Here is a 25,752-nt window from a genome sequence, read left to right as displayed (position 1 = left end):
CAATACCTTTCTCTGATTTAAAAAAATGTATTCTCATAGTATTTACCCTGTAATTCTTCTTCAATACAGATGCATAGTGCTGGGACAGGTGAAGAGGGACAAATAAACTAAAGAGCATGTTGTGTATTTTGATATGTCTGTCTGAATTTTTAAGGACAGGAGGAGACTGTTACTTACTGTATGCTATTTGATTCAATGTTTCCAGGGCAATTAAAAGGTTTAATTTCAGTTCATGAAAAGTTACATAGTAGCTTGTTTGTTGATACAAACTCAGAACACCTCAGTTTTAATATTGTGAGAGTAGAAGGGATAAATCTGAAAAGAAGGCGTTTCAATAAAGTGTTAATAAAGAATAAAACAAAAAGGAATTAAACAAATGATGAAAGCATTTTTTAACAGAGAAATTTGAAAACTGGAAGCTGAAGCAATATTGATTTAAGTCCCCCTCTCGTGTCAAAATTATTATTTTTTTCGGTTGTTGTCACAGTTTAATGTTTGAGCTTCACTGGGTAGAGTGACATTTGTGCAGTTTAACAATGGAAGGTTTTTTCACTTTCGCAAATTCACACATTGAATGTGTACATTTTCTCTAAGCTTTCTGAAATTAAGATGATAAATGGTAGTCCTAGGAGCTTTGTGTGCTCATCCATCCATCCATCTATTCATCTTCAAAAGCTTATTCAGTGTCGAGTTCCAGTCGTAGTAATCAAGTAATTTTTTCACTTTTATTTGGATAGTACCAATTCACAACAAAAGTTATTTCATGACACTTTACAAGTAGAGAAGGTTCCGATTGATTGGAAAAATCACCAGTGCATTGGTTCCAGGTCCAAAATTTCACATATGAATGACATGGAAATTTAAAGCCTTCAGTGCAAAAACTGTGAGACTTTAGTAAAGTAAGAAACATCTTGCCCAGGAGTTGAAAATATAAAACACAAACATTTGCATATTCTGGAATTTCTAATGAGGTGAGAGAGGAGTTGCCATTTAAAAAAATTTGATAAGGTAATTATATAATTCTTTTGTGCAAAAACATGCACAAAGGGGGGGGGGGGGGGGGGGTATAGTATACAGTTTTGTGTCCCGATATTGTTGGGAAGGGATATTTGCTAATTGTCGGAACTAATTTTTTTTCTTTTTTTTTTTCCTCTCCGGGACTCCATACTTTTAGTTTAGAATCAATCGGATTTTTAATATATTTTATATGTTGACAGCTAAATTAAGAGAGCTCTACATTTGACATTGACCGTGGTGGAGACTGATATAAAAAGAGAGTAATTAGACATTTTGCAAAGTTTTGTTGGGTTTGACATCTCTGGTGTTTAGCGTTTTAGTGACAATTCCTACAAACATTACAATTTCCTTGAGACTAAAACGCATCTCCGGCCAAGCTGTTTCCAGGACAACAGTAAACACAAGGTAACCTGGGTAAATATGGCGGAGCTGCGATTGGGGGAGTTTCTCAAGCAACTTTACGATAGGAGCAGGTAACTTTATACGTTTCACATGTGGGCTTATACGTCCTTCTCAAGTGTAAAGAATCATTGAGGCCTTTGCTCAGTTTCGGAGGAAATAATGAGCAGCTAAAGACGTAACGTCATGAAGTTAGCTTAATTAGCCTTGGTTTCCATGGCTTGAAAACCCTGAACGTTATAAGTAGCAACAAATATTAAGTATTATTTTATGTGCAGTTTGAGCAGTGTGTAGCCTGAGCATGCCACTTAAAATAAAAGAAATTCGTGCATTCATATTGAACCTGGCACGTCACCCACGTTGAAGTCTGGCAGTGCTCATTACACTGGTGGAAAGTAATTTTTTTTTTTTTTTACTTAAGTACAGTGTTAAGGTGTTTGTAATTTGCTTGAGTATTTATATCTTAGGAGACTAACACCCCTCTACATTTGAAAGGAAGTAATGTGTGTGTGTTTGTGTTTGTTTTTGTAGCCTAGCTGATGAGAAAAGAGAGGAAGAAAACCAGGCTGCCACCCGTATTCAGAGCTGGTTCAGAGCCTACAAGGTGCGGGCTTACCTCAGGTAATACTCTGTGTGTGTGTGTGTGTGTGTGTGTGTGTGTGTGTGTGTGTGTGTGTGTGTGTTCCATCTGTAAACCCATAAAAAAAAATATACTTATGGTATGCCTCATAATGCCATAGGACATAAAAGTACAATCCATAATATTTTACATACCAATTTGGGGCTTGCTTTTCCCCTCAGGCAGTGGAAAACATTCAGGTAAGACCGTTAATTTCAAGGGAAACCCTGATACTAGCTCACTCCCATAATTATCCCACTTCTAGAGCTTTGCAAATGGCCTTGAGGAATAAATGTCGCTTGCTCTATGTGCTCCTTTCACACAGAGAGAAATGATTTGTCTCTATCTTGGTGCCTGTTCTTATGCTGCGACCCCAGCACCATTCTGCAGGGTCAGCAGACAAACTTCCAGACAGTAGGTTAATTCAGATTACTTTAGTTAATTGATCAATGCGTTAAGTGGATAATTAGCAACAATTTTAGCTGCCTAAGTGCAACTCTGGGGTTGTGCTATCCCACTATAAGCATTGATTTTCTGGGCATATAAATGGCCTTTTGGAAATTGATGGCCTCATTGGAGGCAGGGAATCGCAGTGGACTTGCATTTAGAGTATGTTTGAAGATGAATACAAATGTGGGCTGCCGATGAAAAGGGGAGAAAGGCTCATCGGACATGATCGAAAAGCCTGGAGAAGCAGCAGCTGTGTTTTGTGTGTGTGTGTGTGTGTGTTTATAAGTGTAATCTTTCCCTGACCTTTTAATTGAAAGCTTTTAGATGTGAACATTTGTGAGGTCAAAACAAAACCATTCTCTCAAAAATGATCAGTGTTTATTAAAGCAAAAGTGTTTAATTGTTTACTGTTAAACAGTTGTTTTATACAGAAATTGTGAGTTATTTTTGTGTGCAATTATCGAGATTTGATTTTTTTGCTCTGAGCATTAAACTCGCTAAAAATGGCACACAATATTATTTCCTTCTATATTTATCTGAATAACTTTTATCAGTGCTTTCCTTCCTTCCAACCACAAAAAAATACCCATCCAATCCTCTTCCCCATATGACTTTATTACAGCCATCTGCACAAGAAGGCAGTCATTATACAGAAGATATGGCGGGGCTTCACAGCAAGGGCACGTTTCAGACAAATGGTGAAGGTAAGCCAGAACCTAGAATGGCAATAGATATATTGATTATGTTATGATAGCATGCATTAGAATTCAATTGCTATATTCCTAAGTCCCTGCGTCTGACCTTAAGAAATATAATTCACTCATTACACATTGGGAAATTAGCACTTAGAAAATATGATGTAATATGATATGGAATTCCATTTATATTGTAACTCCTGGGATACATATAGAAGGAGTGTGGAGAGGAATAGAGAGAAGGAAATGGTAGTGGGGTTTGTGTGTGTGTGTGTGTGTGTGTGTGTGTGTGTGTGTGTGTGTGTGTGTGTGTGTGTGTGTGTGTGTGTGTGTGTGTGTGTGTGTGTGTGTGTATATACATATGTGTGCGTGCGTGTGCTTTAGTAAAACAAGGCCCATTTTCGGCATATTGCCTCCAACTGCTTCTTAATTGAACAGATTGTTGATACCGGATCCAATACCCAGCGCTCTTACGTATAATTTTCCCCTGGATTGAGTTTTGTAAACGTATCACAACAAGCTATTTATCATGCCTGTAAATTGACTGTTTGCTAAAGCATAACTGCCAGCCGCCGTTTGGGAGGCATTCAAGAAATGGAAAGGGGTTGTGGGGGAAGTGGGGTGGTGGTGGTGGGGGTGTTGAAATAAACGATGAAGGATGTGTCACAACACACATATGGGCTAAAAAGAGGCTGTTTGGTCTCATTTGGAAACAGACGAGCGCTAATTTGAATCACTCACTATTGACACAGTGCACTTTTTCTGAATTATCCCTGAGAGATTCTATTCTCTCTCTTTCTCTCCATCTTTTTTCCTCCCCTCTTACTCTTGCGGACCTTATCATGTGTAATGTGATTTCCACAAAGCCTCATCTCAAAACATCAAGCTGAATTTACAGCCTCCTTTCAAGTCTTTGTCTTCCTTCTCCTTCCTCTCTTCCCTCTCTTCCCTGTCGTTATTAAAAAAAGATGTGTTGAGATATGAATCCCTTTTATGGCCGACTCTCCAGTTTGCTCCTGAAATGTGCCCCCAGTGGTCGGCCAGCACGTTTGGTGTGTGACGGCTCGTTGAGTGCGCTGCTGAATATTCTCTGGCCTTTTGTTAGTCTCTTCTGGCAGTGCTGTCATTGATTATGAAATCCAGAGGAGAGCATTTGGCCGTCATACATCTCCATTAGCTCGCTGCTTGACTACCATAGATTTTCTTGGCCCTTGTCTGTGTTGGTGTATTAAGAGAGCACTGTCCTCCCCTTGATACAAAGTCCCCCTAATCACTCTCTCTCTCGCTCCCTTCATACCCCCTGACTTTTTCCTCTTGTTCCTCTTTTCTCTCATCCTTTCCCTCTCTCTTTTTGCCCCTTCCTCCCTCCCTCCCTCCCTCCTTCCCCTCCACAGTGGCCCTATCTGTGCTGCCTCTGTGCAATGTATTATGTATAAAGAGCTCTTTATCTTTGACGCCTGCTGTGGACAGATCAGAGGGCTGGGAGACAAGATGTAACGCCATCTTTTCCTTTGTGTTCACAGGCAGCATATTTTATCATGAAGATGAATTTCTACGAGGAGATGGCGGTCAGGGTAAATATCACCACAGTGTCTTGTTTTAGCAAATGGAGTGTCGTGGTGGGGGACTCTGTGTGTGCTGTGAATAGGAGGCCCAAAGAATAGCAGCTTGCAAATACTACATTAAATCATTACAAAACAAATTGTCATCATAGAAACTGATTACATGCTGTCTTTTTTCAATATTATTTTCAACATGTGGAGGTTTTATACTATACAACATTTAGGTCTTATATTTAAGGAGTAGCTGTAGGTTTTGAGAAGTCTCAAAACAAAAACTGAATACGTCAAAAAGTTGTCAAAGTGCGTGAATGATTTACTAAAAAACTCATATAATATTACTTTGTGTTTTGTGTACTGTTGTGTGTTGTTAAGAGACACACACTCTCCAAACAAAAGGTGACTGTCCCAAGATTAGATATACCGTATTTTCCGCACGATAAGGCGCACCCAAAACCTTGAATTTTCGCAAAAACCGACAGTGCGCATTATAATCCGATGCGCCTTATGTGTGGATCAATATTAGTTCATTATGGCTACCGTAGTCAGGGGGCGTCGCCGAAGTAACGGCAGTAAAAACGGTATCGTCACTGAACTGCCAGACAACAACGGCAACACTGACTCGGATAATGATGACTTTGACGAGACGGAACCGGGCACGTTGGATGCCGTACTCGCCCAACTGTTCAACTCGGACACTGAAGAGGAAGAATTCGATGGATTCGTGGATGAGGAATGAACTGAAAGAGTGAGCTTTACGTGTTTCTTTCACGTGTTTACAACTGAACGAGGCTTGGGAGATATTGTGAATATGGACATTAACGTTTGGACAACGTTGAGTTATTTAGATATTGTTATTTGCACTATTTCGAGAGTTACTATATTGTGATTGCACTAGCGTTTGATTTACTGACTGTTTCTTTTACGTGTTTACTGAATCAAGGAAAAGTTCCCCTCCCCGTTTGTGAATGCACTATCTTGTTTTGGGAGTGAACGGAGTTGTCAGAACGTTGGTTTGTATTCTACGAATAAAGTTTGACCAACTGACTTAGCTGACTGTTTTGTTGACGTTCCCTTTAGCGCAGCTCCATCTAGTGGATGCATAATGCAACCCCAGCCACTACAGTCGTTTAGATTCTATGCGCCTTATAATGCGCCCTATATATGAAAAAGTTTTAAAATAGGCCATTCATTGAGGGTGCGCCTTATAGTGCGGAAAATACGGTACCTGCAGAAAGCAGCTTTACAAATGTTCCTGTTTTTCATCCTGTGTCAAATGACCCCATGGTCAACAGTTAATTTGTCTTCAGCTCCAGTTGGCATTGATGTAAACACTGAACCCAGGTGAACAAGGTAAATTACCACACACACAATGCCTGTCAAATGGAGGCAATGAAAGCTTGTCATCTCCACTGGTAACTTCTGAAAGTTTTGTTCATCTCAACCACAAATTCAGTCCATCTGCATCCAAGTAGTGCTCTGACTTCGTTCATTGGTGTTACCTTTGAAATCACAGAAATGCTGTTGTTGTCCTCAATGCTGCTCTCTGTTATACTATTTGTTTACTCTTTTTTCTGACATGTTGACTGTAATGTCGCATAGGATACAACAGACATATAATATATAAACAAAACTGCTCTGTATTTGCACAAGACTTGGTAAGGTCATCATACTAAAATCTTTTTCTGAATGTAATCTTGTATATTTATATCTGAAGTAGCCTGTATCTCTGTCTCAGTGACATTTAAAAAAAGTGTAAGTGATTATGCCCATCAAATGTGTTTATCCAGTAAGAAACTACTACTATTATTCAGCTCATAAATCATGGTGCTGTAGCTGTGACTGACACTTTTACACAAGGAATGCCACAGAAACCTTATATTTTTACAATTCCATAGTCTACTCTTCTGGTTAACTGCTATATTTTGTCTGCCTCAACCATTAAGAGGTTTTATAGACCAACAAAAGAATCCTTCTGTGATTTATGAAAGAGGTTGTATCAGAGTCCAGCTGGACAGAGATGCATAGTATGTTATGTATAGTCGTGGAGAAACTTGGAAATTGAAGGCATCAAGTTAAATGCTTAATATAAACCCAAGCAAATAAAACTGACCACCCTGTTCATTCAGCAAATGTCACCTTATGGGAGAGACATAGATCCAGGAGGAGGGTTTGACCCAAGTGTTTAGGTCATGAGGAGAAAGGTTATAGATGATGTCAACATGTGGAGCAGAGCAGAAGCCGCCTGAAAAAAAATCCTTAATAACCCATATCAAATATCACAGTTTCCTATAGGAAGAAGTGGGAAATTTAATAGAAAAGAAATGTGTGTGAGTGAGACAGGAAGGCAGCTCTGTTAGCAGCACAAGTAGGAACTGTGTTTGAACCCCACGAGGGCCAGATGAGGCTTTTCTCTGTTATTCCCTGCCTCAAAGTCACACATGTAATTATTATGAATAGGAACACTCCCGAATAAGGATTGTCATTTATAATCATTGGAAACCCCATTGAATTGCAATGTCACATGTTGATGGACACTTATTTGCACCGTGGTTGTTTGTCAGCCTCTAATGTAGTCATATGTACTTATCTTAGGACTTCCTGGTTCTTTTTTATTCAGTAAAATTGGCACGTCTCATTGTAATCTTAGTACAAGTGAGTGTACATGTGTGTGAAACGGAAATAGAGTATCAGCGACCCTGCGCAAAAAAGAATCGGTGAAGGACATCTATACTCACAGACCCGTTTTCACCAAAGGAATATTTGGCGTGCGAATGAAAGAGAGCGAAAGAGAAAATACTGTGAGGGAGAAACAATCATCTCAGAATCCCCCTGTGACACTTCCTTCGAATCAATTTTGATTCCATTCTCTCTTCTCTCCCCTTCTGTTGTCTTTATCGTGGTGTGGTAGCTAACAGAGGATAATGTATTAGGGCCATAATAGAAACCAGTGTTTACATGCTGCACCTCGGATTTGTATTAGATTCAACAGCATCGATTTCACTAGTCAACAAAGGTCAGCAAGAACTCAGGAGGCGGCAATTACTTTATTTAAAATTATCTATTGACTGGCAGATCAATGCTAATTCTCATTTTGCTCTTTGTTGTTTTTCCCCATCCTCCACTCCTCTTTTCTCCTCTTCCCTCTTCTTATAGTGTGATTATTCTTATACCTGCCATTGTTTTAATCTCCTAATTAGTCTGAAGGACATCCACGCACTGGCTTTAATATGGTCCACTGATATGTGTGGGTGTGTGTGAGTTTGCTAATCTGCAGACTTCACAATCAATCTGGGCTGATACAGTTAAATGTATAGAGCCGTGACAGCTGTCTGTCCCACCTTGGGTTGTCCCTCCATCATTACAGTGGGAAAAAATTCTGCATATTTGTTTGACACATACTGTTCATATATATATCTCTCTGTTTAATATATTTTCCAAAGGGGTGTCTTCTTTCACCATCCCTGCCTATTTAATAGTATTTGGGTGAAAGTAATGGATGTAATGATTGCCATCCTGTTTGCATATGCAGCTGAATTTCACCAGGCTTGATGGAGGCATGTGGCAAGAACCCACTAAATGTTTGGGCGGATCAGTTCACCGTCACACAAAGTAAATTTTGTTTTTTTACATTGGCCTCAATGGATGCATGCTCGCTGTGCAAAACTTCTTTAAGTGCTTCAGACGATATTAAACTACATTTTGGTAATGGCTTATATTTTCCTGTCATTAAACTGCATTAAGTACCTTGAGGAGTGAACACAAAGAGGTGCCACGAGATAGCAGCGTGTTCTTCATGACTACAGCTTCTGCATCCTCACCTGTAACAAGCCTTCAGGAAGTAGAATTGTGACATCATCACCATTTCTTCAGGAACAACTGTCTGGGTTCAGAATCCATCCATCCATCCATCCATCCATCCATTTTCTACCGCTTATTCTGTTCAGGGTCACGGGGAGGCTGGAGCGTATCCCAGTATCCCAGTGCCTTTCGGGCAAGAGGCGAGGTTCACCCTGAACGGGTCTCCAGTCCATCACAGGACCAACACACGTAGACAGACAACCATTCACACTCACAGTCACACCTACGGTCAATTTAAGGTATCAGTCAACCTCGTCCCCTCTTGATGTCTTTGGACTGTGGGAGGAAGCTGGAGTACCAGAGAGAACCCACGCAGGAACAGGGAGAACATGGAGACTCCACACAGCAAGATCCTGTGCCCGAGCCGGGACTCAAAGCCTGAACCAAGCTCTTCTTATTACATTTTAAACAAATTGTTCCATGTTGTCCATTTTTCTGTTACATTACAAGAGTTGATGGTCTAATAGTGACATTGCAGTCAGTGCAAAAAAGTTTTCAAATTGAATCATGACTTGAATCATGCCTTGGAGATTTGAGACACATCTGTTATGGGTGTAATTTATGAGAAGGCAAATAGTAACACAAGAAACATAACAATGAATTCATCTCAGTGACACAGTACCATAGTGCTTACTTGTTTAATGCTGCTATATATATATATAAAATAGGCTTTGATGATTTTGAAAACGTGCCACTGTCTGAGACTGTTTGAGAAAAGCAACCATTTTTAATGTAATTATTGTATTGTTTTAAGTGACACAAATGATTTCTGCGAGTTCCCATATCAAACCTCTCCCCTCTTCCCACTCTACAGATCCAGCGAAGATGGAGGGGATTCTCTGTGAGGAAATATATCCATAACTTCTATGCACGCAAGAGATACCTTGAGAGACTGTCCATAAAAAATGAACAAGTCAGGTAAAAAACAAAACATGAAAAGAAAACATGTTGATGTCGTGCATGACCAAAAAAACAGTTTGAACACAAATGAATTACTGATCACTCTTCCTTTTTATGATCTTCTCCTCTCTTTTCCTTATCTAATGCATTTTTATGTATTATTATGTCCTTTTATAGCAATTGTTATAATTTTCTAGTCATTTTGATAAGTTTAGACTCAGTCAATACACTTGAGGAGACGTCACAAGTTTTATGTGACAATGAAAAATAAGCCTGTGGAACACTTTTGAAATAGCTGCACGTGCATGTGTGCGTGTATGTGTGTGTCCCTGTGTGTGTAACAGAGACAGAGACATCGAGAGAGTGCTGCTGATAAGATCCGTTCTTGCATAGTTACCTTAGAGGTAACATGAGTGGGAAAAAAAAGTGACAGAGACAAGAGATCGAGAGGAAAGAGAGAAATTGTCTTAAGCGCTTGAGGCTAAGAGAGAAAGAAGTGAACGATGTGAAGAAATTAAAAATTAGCCTCTTATTTGAACCGCAGCTACTGCATTAATTAATAACATCCTGTGCTCTAGGGCTTACTGCTACAGATGCGCCATCTTTTACTTTTCACCGAAAAAGGAGACGAGGGGGAAAAAAAAATCGCACTGAGCTAATAGTCACATTTTTAATATTGCTATTAATGTATTTTACCAGAAAATATCTTAAGGCCTTTGTTAAAATTAAATGTAAATTTGTTAAAGTGCTCCTTGGATCATTGACTTTTCTGCCACCAGCATTCCACCTGTCCTCCACACTCTTTGCCCCTTTTAGAGGTAGGCGGGAATAAGCTGTTAAAGTCCATTAATGAAGTGTTACCACTTATAACACACAAAGATCAACAGACACACACAACCTCGACAACCTCAAATGATGTACAACTTGCTTATCAATGTTATCCTTTCCACTATGCTGCTATATTAATAGACTGTACAGCATATGTATTCTTGAGTAAAAAGGAACTTGTAATTAGCATTTACAGAAACCATAGAGAAATTATATTTGTTACGTTGTAAACTTTGTAATATGAAAGCTTTGCAACAAATATTTTTCTCAGACTATGCATTATTTTTTAAGTCTCATTTGAACAACTTAATTTGCATATTGTAGTATTTTGTAGGTTTTATGAAGGATCACAATAAGATTGATATACTGTATTGCTCTCATTAACATCTTTCCAACCTTTGTCTTATTCATTATTATATTAAAGAAAAGGTCCAATACAAAGAGCAAAAAATTTGCAAATAAGTTAAAATAAATGGTAGAAATGTGTAACCAAAAGATTGTAATTTGATGTCAACTGCTCTACTGTTTTATTATCAACCGTGTGACACTCTGCCACCTCCTCACACACACACACACACACACACTCATCCACACAAACACAAGCCCCTCCTCTGCCGTGCTTTGGGGTGTTGAGGTCACTTTCTCTCCAGTTAATCACATGTTTATTTAGTGCAGTCGGGGTCACGATCAATTAACGCCGTGCTGGCATTTATTTAAAATATCCTTTCTGTGTGAGCTGCTGAGCCCTCAGATCGCACACTGCCTGATCACTCACCCCGCAAAGGTCTGCTTTTTAATCCACCGGCATGCTCCCTCCCTCTGTAAGACTGTCTGTCTGTCCAGCCCTTTGAATGAATTATTCAAAGATGGTCTAATGGTCTCCATTTAGTGCAGGCCGATTGGCTGTGCATGGTAATGATATAGGAGTAATGCATAGACTGCCAAATGTCTCTCTCTCTCTTTTTCTCTTGTTCTCTTATGACAGATGTCTCCTGTACAAAACTATCTGTGTCATTTCATTAGGTACAGCATCCAGCTCCTTTCCCAGTCTCCTCTCTTTGACTCCTTCCCTTAATCCCTGCATGTCTCCTGACTTTTCTCCTCTGCTCTTTCAGTCTTTTTCTACCATTCTCTCCCTCTCTGCCACCGCTTCACTGTGCTTCTGTGTGTCCATCCTCATCCATCCTTCTTCTCCTTCTGCATAGCCTAATGAAGTCAGGACCCCGGCGCAGTCCCCACTCTGCCACAGTTTTCCTTGGTACCCCAACAATTTATCACTTTGTCAGGGAGACACTTAAAGTTCCTAGGCTTTAATAAGGGCATGCAGTGGGACGATGGGGGCAATTAGGAAAGCGGAGCAAGCCCGCTTTGCATATTTACTAAATGTGCTGGTGTCATCGCTGCTGCCACCAACACGGCCTGTTGGCTGCATGAATTATTCCTCTATCTGCAATAAACAGCTGGGTGATTATTACTGCCATAATCAGATAAATAAGTCTCCCCGTGTCGCCACAAAAATATGACAACATTTTAAACTTATATTTAACTTTTCCTTAAAGGAAACCGAGGCTCAGAGCAAAAAGGAATCTGTTTTTTTTATCCCTGCCTCTCATGCTATGGTGTCTCTCTTCCTCTCACTACTTTTTTCCTGCCGCTCCTCTTTTCTCCAGCCGTCTTCATTCCTCCCTCTCTTGTGTCCCTCTCAAGGACATTCATGAAAGGAGAGCTGCTACAGTGGAGAGAGCGGGGCCTGCCTGCACTGTGAGCACTCTTCACTTCTATGCATCAGTCTTTCTTTTTCTGCTTCTTTCTGATCCAGTTTGGGTGGAGACAAGTTCATTCCTTCAGTCTGATTGGATTTGTATATTCAGTGTGTGTGTATGTGTGTGTGTGCATGTCAGTGGCTGGGTTGAGGAATAATGTGTATGCTGTGCTCTCCTCGCCTCTTTAGAAAATTAGTTTTGAGGAGGAAACAATGGAAGAAAGTAAGGAAAAGGAGAATTTTTTTCCCTTTTTTGTAGGAAGTATTGATTGCGGATCATTTCAACGCTGAGATCATTATTTGCTTCCATCCCTTTTCATAGTATCTGTTTTGCTACTTTAGTAAATTAGTTGATCAATTTGTTAGTCACTTAATTGGAAACACTGTATGGAAGGGTGTTGAAGGCTCGATACATCGAACTGGTCACTGTCTAAATTGAGTGGCCAACCACCCCACCCTTCCAGCTATTGAATCATTTAATTGGAGCAATTAAAACAGCCAATCAGGTCAAGCCACCATTAAATATTTAGAACCTGGCCAATTACTTGCTCCGGTGCTGGCCTGGGTGACCGCAAGTGTGGCCCACTGTTCCACAATTCCTCAATCTCTGATATCCCATCAGCCCTTGACTCCCCATTGTGAGCCAAGTGGTAAATTATTAAGGGAGGCGTTAGAAATTTAGCTATACTATATTAGCCATTTAAATAAGTTAACAGGCCAGGGTTAAAATGGCAGTTAGGGGTTCAGTTATTTCAAAGTACCTAAAGTATACTTGATTAGCATGTGCAACAGTTCTCCATTCAGATTATTCACACACACGCTATGTGTCCAATAAAAGTTATAACAGACTAAGGTGTAATAATAAACTATTTGTATTATATGTAAAAAGAGCTTTGATAATGTGTATTAGTTATAGATTTTACTATCTTTTTTGGGACCCACCATTGTCATGAAGACATTCATCTTGGTCCCCTAAAAGCATATCTGACTATACATGGAGGGCAGGGTTGTATGACTTCAAGTCAATATCACGATTAATTCAAACTTTTTGCTTGATTACAGTTTATGAGCTTTTTATACCAGAGAGAAGAACTGGCTGTATTGAAGATTTCATAGAAGATATTATTGAAAAATTGGTGCAAGGTTCTAAGTGTTGGTTTAGATCCATTCTTGGTATATCACATAGTCATAGCTGCCATCGAAATCCTTTATTTGATTTCGATTAATATATGATTTATCGTTCAATTTCACCTACATGAATGTTCGGCCCCTGGCTTTTGGACCTCACAAATTTAGTTAAATGAGTACACACACTCGCTCCCAGCACTGAAAAGGGCTAATGAGGGGTGTATGTTGTGGCGGCTGGTTGGGTCGACACAGATCGAGGTGCCTTCAGCCGTTACAAATCTGTTTGGCTTTTGTCCACTACAGAGCAATTAATAACATTGGGGCTGGGGGCAGGGAAGCAAAGGTCACCCATTCAGCCTGACACTCTCATACACACACACACACACACACACACACACACACATATATATGGACCCACACACGTGCACATTTAAGGAAAAGTGTGTGAACTTAGCATGAACATTGATACAAACACACTAATACTGTCACTGGCTGGTCAAGTACACAACCACAATCTCTCTCTCTCTCTCTCTCTCTCTCTCTCTCTCACTCACGCACACACACGCACAAATGTGAGAACAGGCTCTGACCCTTGAAATCCCTGCCAATCATTTTTAAAGGGTTGTGTTAATGCATGAATGAACATGAATATACACATATACTGTAACACGCACATTCACCAATTGGTTTGTGAGCCACATTCCCCAGAACTTTATATTTTACATTAATAAGTAATATTCCTGTTGGTCAGGTGGATAAATAGAGGCCAAGCAACCTCTATATTTCCACATCTACACACACACTAACACACATGGACTCACAGCTACATATTCATACACATAGTCTGAAATTACTGTGTTTAACTCATAAACACAGACTTGCTCGCCACATACACAAACACACATGAGCAATGCTCTGCATATTTCATTTATTTTGTAATTTAATCTGATGCTGAGGAAGGAATGAGAATGCAAAGGCAACAGGAACGGTGTTGTGATTTCTTTTTAAATGTCAGTAGCAGCAGAATGTATTAACCTCACATTACAGACACGCGACGAATATTCTGATTCCTCTGTGGAGGTAGGTAATTGAAAACAGAAGTTGTGTAGGACAGTAGAGGGAAAGATAGGAAAAGAGACAAAGAATTGTTGATGAGCTCAAGCTAACTCTTTTTGGTATTGCTCTTGTTGAAATAGATTGGCTTTACTCCCAGCTTTGCATGTGTATGTGTGTGTGAGTTTTCACATTACCATGACATGTGTGTTTTAGTAATTGTTTCCAATTCCCTCTTTAAGTTATTACCCCCTTGTAACAATAAGGCTATGTGATTGTGGAATGAAATTGCTGTGTATGGGCTTTTAATGCATCCCATTTAGCCAGCTTCGCTTAACAGATGTCACAGACAGACCTGTCCTGACTGCGGTGATGAAATATATCCATCATCCTCCCACTTATAGCCTCTCTCTCTCACTTTGCTCCCCCCCATGCAGTTATTCTCTTGTTTTTCTCCCACAGCCGCTGTGTCTTTCTATGTCTGTCCCCGTCTCTTTCTTAGCGCAAGACAGGTTTTTATCCATCTGAAGGACACGTTGGGGAATTATTGCAGAAGAATTTAAAAATACACAGGCATCATTTCACACACATTGTATAGTGTTTCCTTTTTTTTAGCAAGTTAATATATAAGGTCAGTTGGCACTGCTATCCTTATTTTATGACATCAAGCTTATGTTTGAGGATTTAAACAGATTTATTAACATTATTCCAATTTCTTTTTTAGAACCAGAGACGTTTAATTTGATTAAACTTAGAGGTACTCATTTATTATCATATACAGAACACAGAAAGTACAGTATGACAAAATGTTGTCTACATATTTTAATTTGATTTTACTACCTTTAAGCCACACATATTTATGTCAAAGACATTATAATTAATACACTTTAATTTTTAATAACACAAAATTGGTCAAGCTTTTAATGTGGCTTTGCTTTCATAGACAGAAAATAAAAATAAAATTCCTCATTTCCCTGTTACTGATCCTTTTTTTGAGCCTGATACAAACTAGAAATAAACACAGGAAAATGGGTGTTTGTAGTAATTGAAGTCCAATTTCAACATATTCATCATTATTTCAATGTATGTAGTCAGGTATTGGGCATCTCATAAATGATAGTATTACTAAGACAGAAATGAACTACAAAAAAACAAAACAAAACATATTTTTGTAATTGCTGTAAAGTGCAAATGTACCTGTATGTAAATCATAAATTTGACTGCGATCTCTGTCAAATGTCTATTATGCAAATTTTAACAAAAAGGAAATCCTTTGTTTTTTTATTAGAAGAGAGCTGGGGGAACTTGAAGAACTCCAGAGGAGGGAGAGAGACTGTCTGGAGAGGGTAAAAGAGCAGACAGCCAAGTTCTACCAAGCTCACCGGTCACACCACCTACTCAGTACAAAGCAGGTTGGTCCAAGTAATGCACACGCGCACACACACACACACACACACACACACACACACACACACACACACACACACACACACACACACACACACACACACACACACAGCTTCTCATAACTGTAACATACAGACCAACCAGTGACAAATATTAAACAAAGGTTCTTTGTTTACCCCAGCCTCAATAAAAGTTGTTGAATAGTAGGAATTATAACATTTACAAAACAGCATCTTACTATTTAGCACAGAATTTTTATGTTGATGACGTGAAAGACTGGTGTAGAGGCTGGTGCATTGAAAGAGCAGCCTAGAATTAGTTGGAACAAATCATCACCTCTGCTTCAATAGTGTCTGCAGGTAAATTTCAGGTGTTTGATAAAGATCTGAGTTTCCCAAAGCAATGTAGCCATTTACAATACTTAACTCTACAACTGTATCTTACTATTTGAGGTTACTTTTTATATTATGATATATTTGGTTTTTAACTTTTATTTTTTATTTTTAATGAGTTACTATTGTGGGTTCAACATGGAAAGTGAAACAGTATCATCCCTACAATTTTATCACCTACAACAACGTGCTCTTTACAGTTATTTGTGTATGGGATTGATAAGTGTGAAATTGACACAGCTCATGCCAAAAATGTTTAACATCATCACCCTTACTGGAAAGTTGCAGTAAACTCTTAATGATACTAATTAAGTGATCTCTCAAATCAAAAACATTGAAATAATTGTGCTTATTATAGTTTCAATACAGTAGTGTCATGTCAAACAACAAATGTCAACAGCACCTTTTAGGTTATCACTGAAAGGCATTTGTGGTGTCGCTGTCATTCTGAATGTCATTAATAGTTTTTGAATGAATTCAAATGATTTTGGTTTTCATTAATGTTTAGGGCGGCACGGTGGTGCAGTGGTTGGCACTGTTGCCTCACAGCTACTAGGTTCCGGGTTCGAGCCCTGGCACGGGATCTTTTGCATGTTCTCCCTGTGCCTGTGTGGGTTCTCTCCGGGTACTCCGGCTTCCTCCCACAGTCCAAAGACATCAAGAGGGGACGAGGCTGATTGATACTCTAAATTGACCGTAGGTGTGACTGTGAGTGTGAATGGTTGTCTGTCTCCATGTGTTGGCCCTGTGATGGACTGGCGACCTGTCCAGGGTGAACCCTGCCTCTCGCCCGAAGGCTGCTGGGATAGGCTCCACCCCCCGGTGACCCTTATCAAGATAAGCAGAAGAAAATGGATGGATGGATGGATTCTGAAGTTAAGCAGCTTCAGAAGAACCATCTCCTCACAGGAAACATGGCATGGTGGGGAAGAAGCAGACCCTTAGAAAGAAGAGGAAAAAACAAGAACCTGCATTTTATGATATGAGTAGAGAGATTGGTAGAGTGAGACATGTCATCACTGGTCATGGATCCATTTAGCAACTGGCATCACTGCCACAGGTCCTCCTCTTAGCTATGAAGACCTGGGAGAGGACAGATTGCAAACAGATGGAAGAGTGGTTCAAACAGCTAGAAAAGACAGCATCAGAAACTAAAAGGGGGGCGTTATAGAACTGCAGAAATTTTTTCGAGCTTATAGTTTGATTCTTATTGTATTATTCATGTGTAAAAAGATGTTTCAGAGTCTGTATGGTCATTATTTTACTTATAGGTCTAGAAAAGTCATGGAAATGTATTGGTAAAAATGTGTAGGGACCTTGCAAGCATCAACCACAGGTCAATAAACTGCATTGCAGACTCACTAGAAACTCTCTACAAAGTAAGTTTGAACACACACAAAGATGGAGGGGCTTATATTGGTAAGAAGATAGAAGCCATGGAGTTACTCTGATCACTGACTACAGGCTGAAATGACACTGTATGGACTTGAGTTTTGTGCGCACATGTAAATAAGTAAGTATGTGTCCTCATGGCTCCTCTGATGTGCTGAGTGGAGTATTTTAGTGCTTCCCATGGCACAGGTGTGTGTGTGTGTGTGTGTGTGTGTGTGTGTGTGTGTGTGTGTGTGTGTGTGTGTGTGTGTAGCATCCACACATTTTTGGCTCCCCTCTGGGATCATAATGAAGATAAAGTACAGTGGTCACTGTTGATTCAGCACCATTATCTCTCTCTGTCTCTCTCTCTCTCTCTCTCTCTCTCTCTCTCTCTCTCTCACACACCCTCTTTCATACCTATGCAGCATCATCATCATCATCTGCCTTACTATCTAATACCTGCAATATCTCTAATCTCTAATGTTAACAGGATGAACATGCAAACAACTTGAATACACCATGGTATAAGATGGAGTAGACTAGAGTTCACACATCAGCAAATCTGGGTTAGTTATTGGAAGTATTTTATGAATAATGTTTAATAATCATAATGGCAAGACAGCAAGAGGAAAAGTTTGTGTTTCCCTTCCCCTCCCTCCCTCTGTCCATCTTTGTCTCTATATATCTTTCTCTCTCTTTCTCTGCATATGGCAGGGGACTCTTTCCCTTCGTAGCTCTGACCTTGTCAGCAGTGAATAGATGGCTCTCCCACACAGTTCATCCTTCCTCACTCCTCGGACCCCAGCCCACACACACACACACGCACACACACACACACACACACACAGACACACACACACACACACACACACACACACACACACACACACACACACACACACACACACACAGCTTACCAAAAGGCCCAAGTCCCTCTGACAGAGACAGAGATGGTGTGTTCCTAGGGTCAACATCATTGCTCTTCCCGTAGCTAGGTTGGTACTTTTGGGCTTGCATGTGCGTGTGGTTGTTTCTGTGGGTGTGTTCGAGTGTGGGAGTGTATGTTTGTGTGTGTTTGTCCCCAAAACTCCTTTTTTGTTTATGCTGAATATGTACACTCATCCATTATGGCTGATATTGAACACTTTACACAGAAAATCATGAAAAAGGGAATCTCGTATCACTTGTTCTTCTATTCAAAGTTCCAGATGTTCTTGATAAATTGCTGAGTGGTTCATATTTGTAGTTGTGTTTGTTGTACACAGTAAGTGCAGTGATTTTAAGGGTATTGTAAATTATAAACAGTCAGTATGATTGAAAAAACATGCTCTTCATGTGGTATTTCTGAAGGGTTAGGGCTTTTGTTCACAGCTCTTCAAGGTATTGTGTGTTTTTACTGATGAAAGACAAGTGCAAAGCTAGTTCAATCTGTGGAGTTGGGAGTCAACTTGGTTTCTCTAGAGGTGCTGAGTTGCAATACACAGAGGTATCGTCCAGAGATTCTTTAAAAAAAACAGGAAATGTCCCATTGTCAAAGTTGAATTTATGCTTGAGGAGACTGCCTGTGATTAATTGTGCACAGAAAGCTATTTAGAAGACAAGAAGGCGAGTTCATTTAAGTATAGTAAATGCATTTCATTAGTCATTGTTTAATACATTAGTTGGAAAAGTGACCACACAAACGCAGACACACACGCGCACACACACATTGTCAACAGCAATACACCTGCCAATTTTGATGATAAATCAACAGTTGTGCAGAAAGGTGAATCTAATGTGGGTACACACAAACTAATTTCTCTTTTTATTCTAAGATTCTTGACATTTATATCAGAGGTTCTAGTGGTATCATAGTGAAACATGTACTAATTAACTAGTCTGTTAACATGTTATTTTAAATTGTGAGCCTTGAGTCTGTGTAGTTTGAGTAATGTCCCACTTATGCCCATTCTCTCTCCCCTCTCTTTTTTAGAGTGGCCTAAATAGCAAGCAGTGTTATTAGCATATAGAGTAGATACAGAGTCCTCACACTCAAAGCTTTGGTCTGGTAATTAACACACATGCAAAAGGATCACTGTGATTTGAATAATTATTGCTCAGGCCGTCTGTGGCAAATCTCTAACCTACTTCAGAAAAGAGGAGGGAAAGTTTTGCGTATACATGTGTGTATTTGGGCTTGTGTACAGTGCCGCATTTATCGGTTTGTCTGATTCTGTCTTCTTAGCAGTTGTTACATTTTAAGTTGTCCCAGGGGGTTCCAGTATTTGATGGCACCCATGATATAAAGCTGTACTTTAGCTTTCCTCGAGATGGATTATGACACATTATAGTGTTTTGGGAATACAACACCCCTGGAGGATATCTTGCTGCCTCAAAATCCATGCTATAGAACTGGAAACCCTTTGTTTGAATGTGGTTGGGCCCTTCAGTTGTACCGTATACATTCTTTTGACCCCTCAGTATTTTCCATTGGCTTATACTGTTATTCAAAAATAGGAACCTAACTGAGAAAATGAAATAAGAATAAGAAGCTCATTGCTTTCTTGAATTTCTGAAATACCTGTGTGTTTCATACTGACATGCAATATCTCCCTTGTTTGTTCTTATTATCCTCTCTGTCTTTCTGTTGCTCTCTCTCTCTCTCTCTCTTTAGTGCCCAGGGGTCTTCAATTCTCCATTCAGGGAAGCTCCCCATGAGATGGAGCTACTGCTGAGGCAGGTCAAGTACCAGGCCCCTGCCAGGCTGGCCCCTAAGGACAGGGCTGTCCTCTTAGGCATACCAGCCCCAACAGCCCCCAGTTTTCCTGGGACTCTTGGATCTTCATGGATTAAAGCTAGAACCTGCTGCTCCCCCAGACCCATTCTGCCCCCCATTGCTAGTAAGAAACAGCAGGTAAGGTGTAAAAATCTAGGAGAAATAAATAGATTGAGTCAGCCACAGAAATAGAGCACACAGATACAAAAGTGCATACAGACACAATCTGTTGGAAAAAGAACAAAACAGAATAGAGTGACTGAATCAGGTGATTGGTTTAATTTTACAAACTGTCAGTCTCATTATTCAAGCCCCTGAACATCCTCCTTTTACTCCATGGGGGCCTGTCTTATTGAAAGCGGAGATCCTTTAAAACTCCTTTAAAAGAAGAATGACATCATTAAAACATGGTACACAGCTCTCTCGGGGGTTACTGCAACGTGCCATTTAGTGCCTGTATCTCAGTGAGTACGCTGTGTGCGACAGTGTGGCTCTGTTACCATCAAATCATTGTGGGCAAGTGGGTTCCATACATATACAGAAATTATAGGGGGGTAAAACGACACAGTTAATATGCTGATTTTGTTTGCTTCCTCATTTGTAACCCCACATGTTCATGTAGTTGGTCACTGATGTGCTCCTTAGACCTGGAAAGTAAATCTTAGTAAATACTTGGTAAATAAGGTACACGATACAAAAACTGTTGTAGTTACAGTTGTAAGCACTATAGGTTGTAACTTAGTTATTTGAACAGGTGATAACAAACACAGCTTTTGTGAAAGCAAATAAAAACTATTGGATTATCCTTTCCATATATTTTACTTCTACATTTTATTAGCTGCGTTTCCTTGACATACCAACACACTCATCTACAGTTGGTTTGAGGGTGGCAGATCTACAAATTATACATCTGTGTGTGTGTGTGTGTGTGTGTGTGTGTGTGTGTGTGTGTGTGTGTGTGTGTGTGTGTGTGTGTGTGTTTAGTGCAGAAAGTCCCCTTATTTTCTGTCTTTCTTTTGCACTCACCCCTACACCCCACACCTCCTCCTTCCCTGGTGTGATAACTATCTAAGTGGTGATGGATAAGGAGGTGCTGGCTGTGGAAGTGGTCAGGCCAGGCCACCGATCCCATGGCGATAGGAGCAAGGACAGGGTCCCCGTCCCTCCCTCTATCTCTTCCCCCTCATCCTCCCTCTTTTTTAACACCAAACAACAACTGAAGGTCACCTCAGACAAAGAACAACATTTAACAACAACTTAATCTGCACTGTGTGATTATACATAGCGACAAGTTACATGCTAATGCACGCTAAGTTAGAGGAACTTCTGTGTATCTCTTCGTGTTCATCACAGATACAGAAAATTTGCAGGATCTGTTCAGTATTTGTAACTGAAAAGCATTTGCGTATTAGTTTGCTTTTATTTCACGTTAAACCTAATGGATATTGGCAACTTTACCCCTTTTTACTCCCCTCGTAAAACATATATTTTTAATAGCTTGATTTTAAATATTTTTGACATTGTTGTAATACATATTGTAAGATATGTTTTATAAAAAATTTTAATGTTTTGTATACATTTATATTTTTTTGGTTGTTTGCATTTTTGTATTTATACCCTTAAATTATTTTCTGCGACACCAGTAATTGCTTTGATTTAATCTTTACTAATATTAAATATCTGTAATAGAGTTTGATCTAGAACGCTCTATGCTCTAAAGATTTTACTTTCTTCTGTGGATCTCTTTCAGCTCTACAAGGATTTTTCATTTGTTTTGGTCCCTTTAGTCCAATAGTGTGATGACTGTGATGAAGTCTCAGGGGGTTGTTAGGAGCGAAGTGAGATCAGACAATGTAAAGAAGGGGGGCAGCGCAAAACCTGACTTTTCTTTGTCTGCAGCTTTGATATATCAGTAAACATCACAAACCCATCACTCTAGGGAAGGAGCCACAATGTCAATAAGATGTAAGAGGAATGAAATGATGGACAGCTGCCTGAAGTTCAAGTGACTTGTTTGTGAAGTTTGGTCTCAAAAATCTGTATGATGTTGAGCTTCACTGCCATGAATACAGTCAGAGAGGAAATGGCTCCACACTTGTTGGTCAATTACGCATCAGTCATTCTGAGGAGATGGATTTAGAGCACAATGATGGTATGCCCTTATGTTTATATCTTAAGTGCTATCTTGTAGGCAACTGGACTGTTTCAGTTTGTGTATATATGTATACTGTATATCCCATATCCCATATATATGGTATATTAACAATTCCCCAGAAAGGACAAATGTGTTGTTACATATCTTCATTTTAGTTTGTATTTCCCATGTGTCGTTATAGCTTTCCACATTTTCAATACAGTCTAAGCATGAGCTGTCATTTTTGGTCACTGTTCCAACTTGTTGTCTCTTGCTACACTAATTCTGAATGCTATGAAATCTCAGTCATGTTTTCAAGTGTTAAATATCTCTTACAAGCTGTAATGGATTTTGTGCACCATCATATTTTATTGTTTCACTGATGTGTAGAGAGGGATGGTTGAATAATGATCTGAGGATGAGTATGCTTCAGTACATACTCTCAGCACCAACCGCAACTGACCATTTCTGGTTGTTTCTTTCTTCACTTTGATACTGTGCTGATGTCATGGGGGGCGAGCAAACCCCTGATCAAACCATTAGTGGTCGTTGTTATGTATTATTTTCTTGTATTTTCTCTCTCTTGCTCTGCCTACCCCCTCAGTCACTCATTGTCCCTCTGATATGCTTGGTTTTTCTCTCCCAGTATAATACAAGTCACTCTCTTTTTCTCTTGGCTTCTCTCTTGGTCTTGGTGTCACAGGAGGAGCGATGTAGAGGATTGGCCTCTGGTTTTAGCAGTAAGCCATCACTACCTGTGGGAGAGGGATCAGAGAATGAAAGAGGCGGGGGACTGAAACAGAGAGATACAGTGATCGTTATCTTATGTGTGTGTCTGTGTGTGGTGTTTGTGGTCATTTCAGGGCCTGTTCAGAGAACCAGGGGAAGTTTGGGAGCAGCGCCTGTGTTTTCCTGAGCTGTCTTTGCGTCTGCAGACCTCTTACACACACCTTGAGGGGGCGCAGAATGAGCTACGGCAACATGAGTTAGGAAGACTCCACAGCACACTGTGAGTCACAGCCATACACAGAAATACACCAGTAAATCTTCTTTTTTTTTTTAAATTTGACAACAAATAGGGAAAAAAAACAAAATTCAGAAAAGTTTTGTTGAAGGTTACTCAAAATTTTTGGATTCTTTGTCATGCACACTACAGAAAACATGCATGTGAACAGATAAGTGAGAGGACATGGACACAAGCACATTCATAAAATAAGGAAGCAAATACATACGTTCTTAATAGGAAAAGTAATTGGTGTACACTAGGGAGATATTTTGAGTGTGTCTAGACCACAGTTGTATGATAAACAGTGGCATAGTCTCTTCCTCCTTTATTTCAAGTATTAGTTTTAATTAGGAATCGTGTGTGTGGGTGTGTGTGTCAGTGTGTATGCATCTTTGCTAAAACACTTGATTATAACCTCATTACTACTCACGGGCTAATCTACTCAGTTGTGTGTGAAGTACTCTTATTAACCCTCCATTTGATCTCTCTCACACAATAATTTCCCTGGCAACAGAATAAAAGCCACCCAATTTCCCTGCCTCTCTACCCTTCCTCAGTGTTTTGTTGCACTGCAATTAAAGAACTAGATTTGGCTAAAGACACAGGGAGAGACCAGCAGCCATGTGGCAACCAGAGACCGATGAATGTCAATGAAATGTAGTGACTTTTAGTGATGACATGTGAAATCACCGTTGAGATGAAGTGGTCGGGTTCTGAATTAAAGGAACTTTGACCAATGCGGTTGAGCGTCAACCAATGGAATCTAAAGACGCTGTTCACAGTCAGATGAAAAATACAAGAAATATACAAGAATGGTTCCTAGGCAGCCAGAGCCTTAAATGTCCAAAAGTAACAACTGTCATAACCAACCATTGGGCGAAGAGCTAATCACTTTGAATACAGAGAAGCTTTAATCAGCATTTTGCACATTCATGTTTTTTAACTGCGTTTTTCCCTTAGTTTTGGTCATCTCTGTGCTGTGTCTTGAGTTTTTTTCATTTATTGCTCAGTGAAATCATGGTCACCCCTGTTGCTGTTACACATTTTGGTAAAGACTAACCTGAACTGCAATCTTTATGATTGTATTACCCAAGATTTGTTAGAGAATACCACTATTTCTAATTCATTCATCAATTTTATTATTATCATTATAGCCACAAAGATACTGACAACAAAATACTGTACTGCTCTGCTGGATTTTGTAAGATTTTAAGTAAGTTTTTTTTTTCTTTCAATGAAACTGTTTTGTATAAGAAGCAGAGTCCCTCAGTGAGTTAAACTCAACACATAGGCTGTGTGTGTAACTCTAACAAGGTAGGGATTATGGCAGAGAGAGAAAGAGAGAGAGAATCAGTGTGGTCTGTGACAGTTGTGCTGTGTGCACTGTATGTACAGCAGTGTTTGGTGGCAGCAGTACCACAACTATTGTATTTGTTAGCAAATATATGTAACTCCTCCTTGAGACCTAAACCAACTACTTGTGTTTTGCTTGCCAACTAAAGAAGTAGGCCCCCTGAAAAGAAAAAAAAAAGTATAGTCACCTGGCTGAACAACTCTCCTGAAATATGAATGTTGCTCCAATAGTGACCCTTTTTTTGTTGTTCTCTCTTTGCATTTGCCAACCAGAGAATCAGTGCGGATGGTCCAACATTTGTGCCAAAGCAGTGATTCCTTCACTCAGCCAACCAAGGTCAAGAGCTTCAAATAGTCACACCAGGAAGTAGGTTTAAAAAAAAATACACAAATGTTGTGAATTGTATTGTCCATAACAACAGCAACATAACTAAGTTAAATCATCATTAGAGACTAGTCTCTGTGTTGTGCAGAGATTGACAGTGCTTCCTTGCCTGCCTCACCCGCTGTCGCAGATGGTCAACATTTCATGATTCTACGGTTGTGATATGAATAAAATGTTCACCTTTCACGTCAAGCTGTGTCACCTTTGCCTTCAACCCAGGTGGGGAGATGAATTGTGAAGCCAGGTCAGCCCATACAGTGGGTTGCTAGTCTAGGTATTGGTAGGCTACAGTTTTCTCCTCTAAAATAAAAGAGGGAAATGGAGAAGCAGTGCAGCCTAAACCTTTCAACTTGAGTTGCACAAATTTGTCAAAAGTGACAGCAATTTAATAAATCGCCGCTCTCCATCACACGCATATGCACACCCACCCACACACATGCACACAATTCCCAGGTATGCCCTCTATTGCCCCCTCTCCATGTATACGTAAATGAGGTGTATGCATGGGTGTGTGTGTGTGTGTGTGTAAGAGAAAGAGAGGGAACGAGAGAGAGAGTGAGTATGTTAGAGAGAGAATGTGTGTGCGTGGGCCCAGTGGCCTGGTCCAGGCATTAGGTAATTGACTGTGTCTTTGCTCAAGGCCTTTCATGGATCACCGTCCTTTATTAGCTCACT

General features: G+C 39.8%; 1 protein-coding gene across 1 annotated transcript; it reads left to right on the top strand.

Moving 5' to 3' along the window:
- Positions 1-1,399: 1,399 nt before the first annotated feature.
- On the top strand, positions 1,400-25,261 carry spata17 (spermatogenesis associated 17). The gene is made up of 9 exons (XM_086195203.1): positions 1,400-1,490; positions 1,948-2,037; positions 3,108-3,189; positions 4,704-4,754; positions 9,415-9,518; positions 15,560-15,683; positions 20,098-20,337; positions 23,197-23,342; positions 24,966-25,261. Exons 1-9 carry the CDS (start codon positions 1,438-1,440, stop codon positions 25,045-25,047), a joined length of 972 nt encoding a protein of 323 aa, XP_086051329.1. The 5' UTR covers positions 1,400-1,437; the 3' UTR covers positions 25,048-25,261.
- The last annotated feature ends 491 nt before the right edge of the window (positions 25,262-25,752 follow it).

The sequence above is a fragment of the Aulostomus chinensis genome, chromosome 2 (genome assembly GCF_037954235.1).
Source record: "Aulostomus chinensis isolate RoL2024-O1b breed Wild chromosome 2, RoL_Achi_v1.0, whole genome shotgun sequence".
Taxonomy (NCBI): Eukaryota; Metazoa; Chordata; class Actinopteri; order Syngnathiformes; family Aulostomidae; genus Aulostomus; species Aulostomus chinensis.
This window is presented reverse-complemented; position numbering and strand designations above follow the sequence as displayed.

What these genes read in the sequence shown, in the direction of transcription:
- spata17 (XM_086195203.1), top strand. Translation starts at nt 1,438, where the DNA reads ATGGCGGAGCTGCGATTGGGGGAGTTTCTCAAGCAACTTTACGATAGG. An exon ending in GTTTCAGACAAATGGTGAAG is followed by an intron (nt 3,190 to 4,703) that starts GTAAGCCAGAAC and finishes TTGTGTTCACAG; the next exon opens with GCAGCATATTTTATCATGAA. An exon ending in TTGCTAGTAAGAAACAGCAG is followed by an intron (nt 20,338 to 23,196) that starts GTAAGGTGTAAA and finishes TGGTCATTTCAG; the next exon opens with GGCCTGTTCAGAGAACCAGG.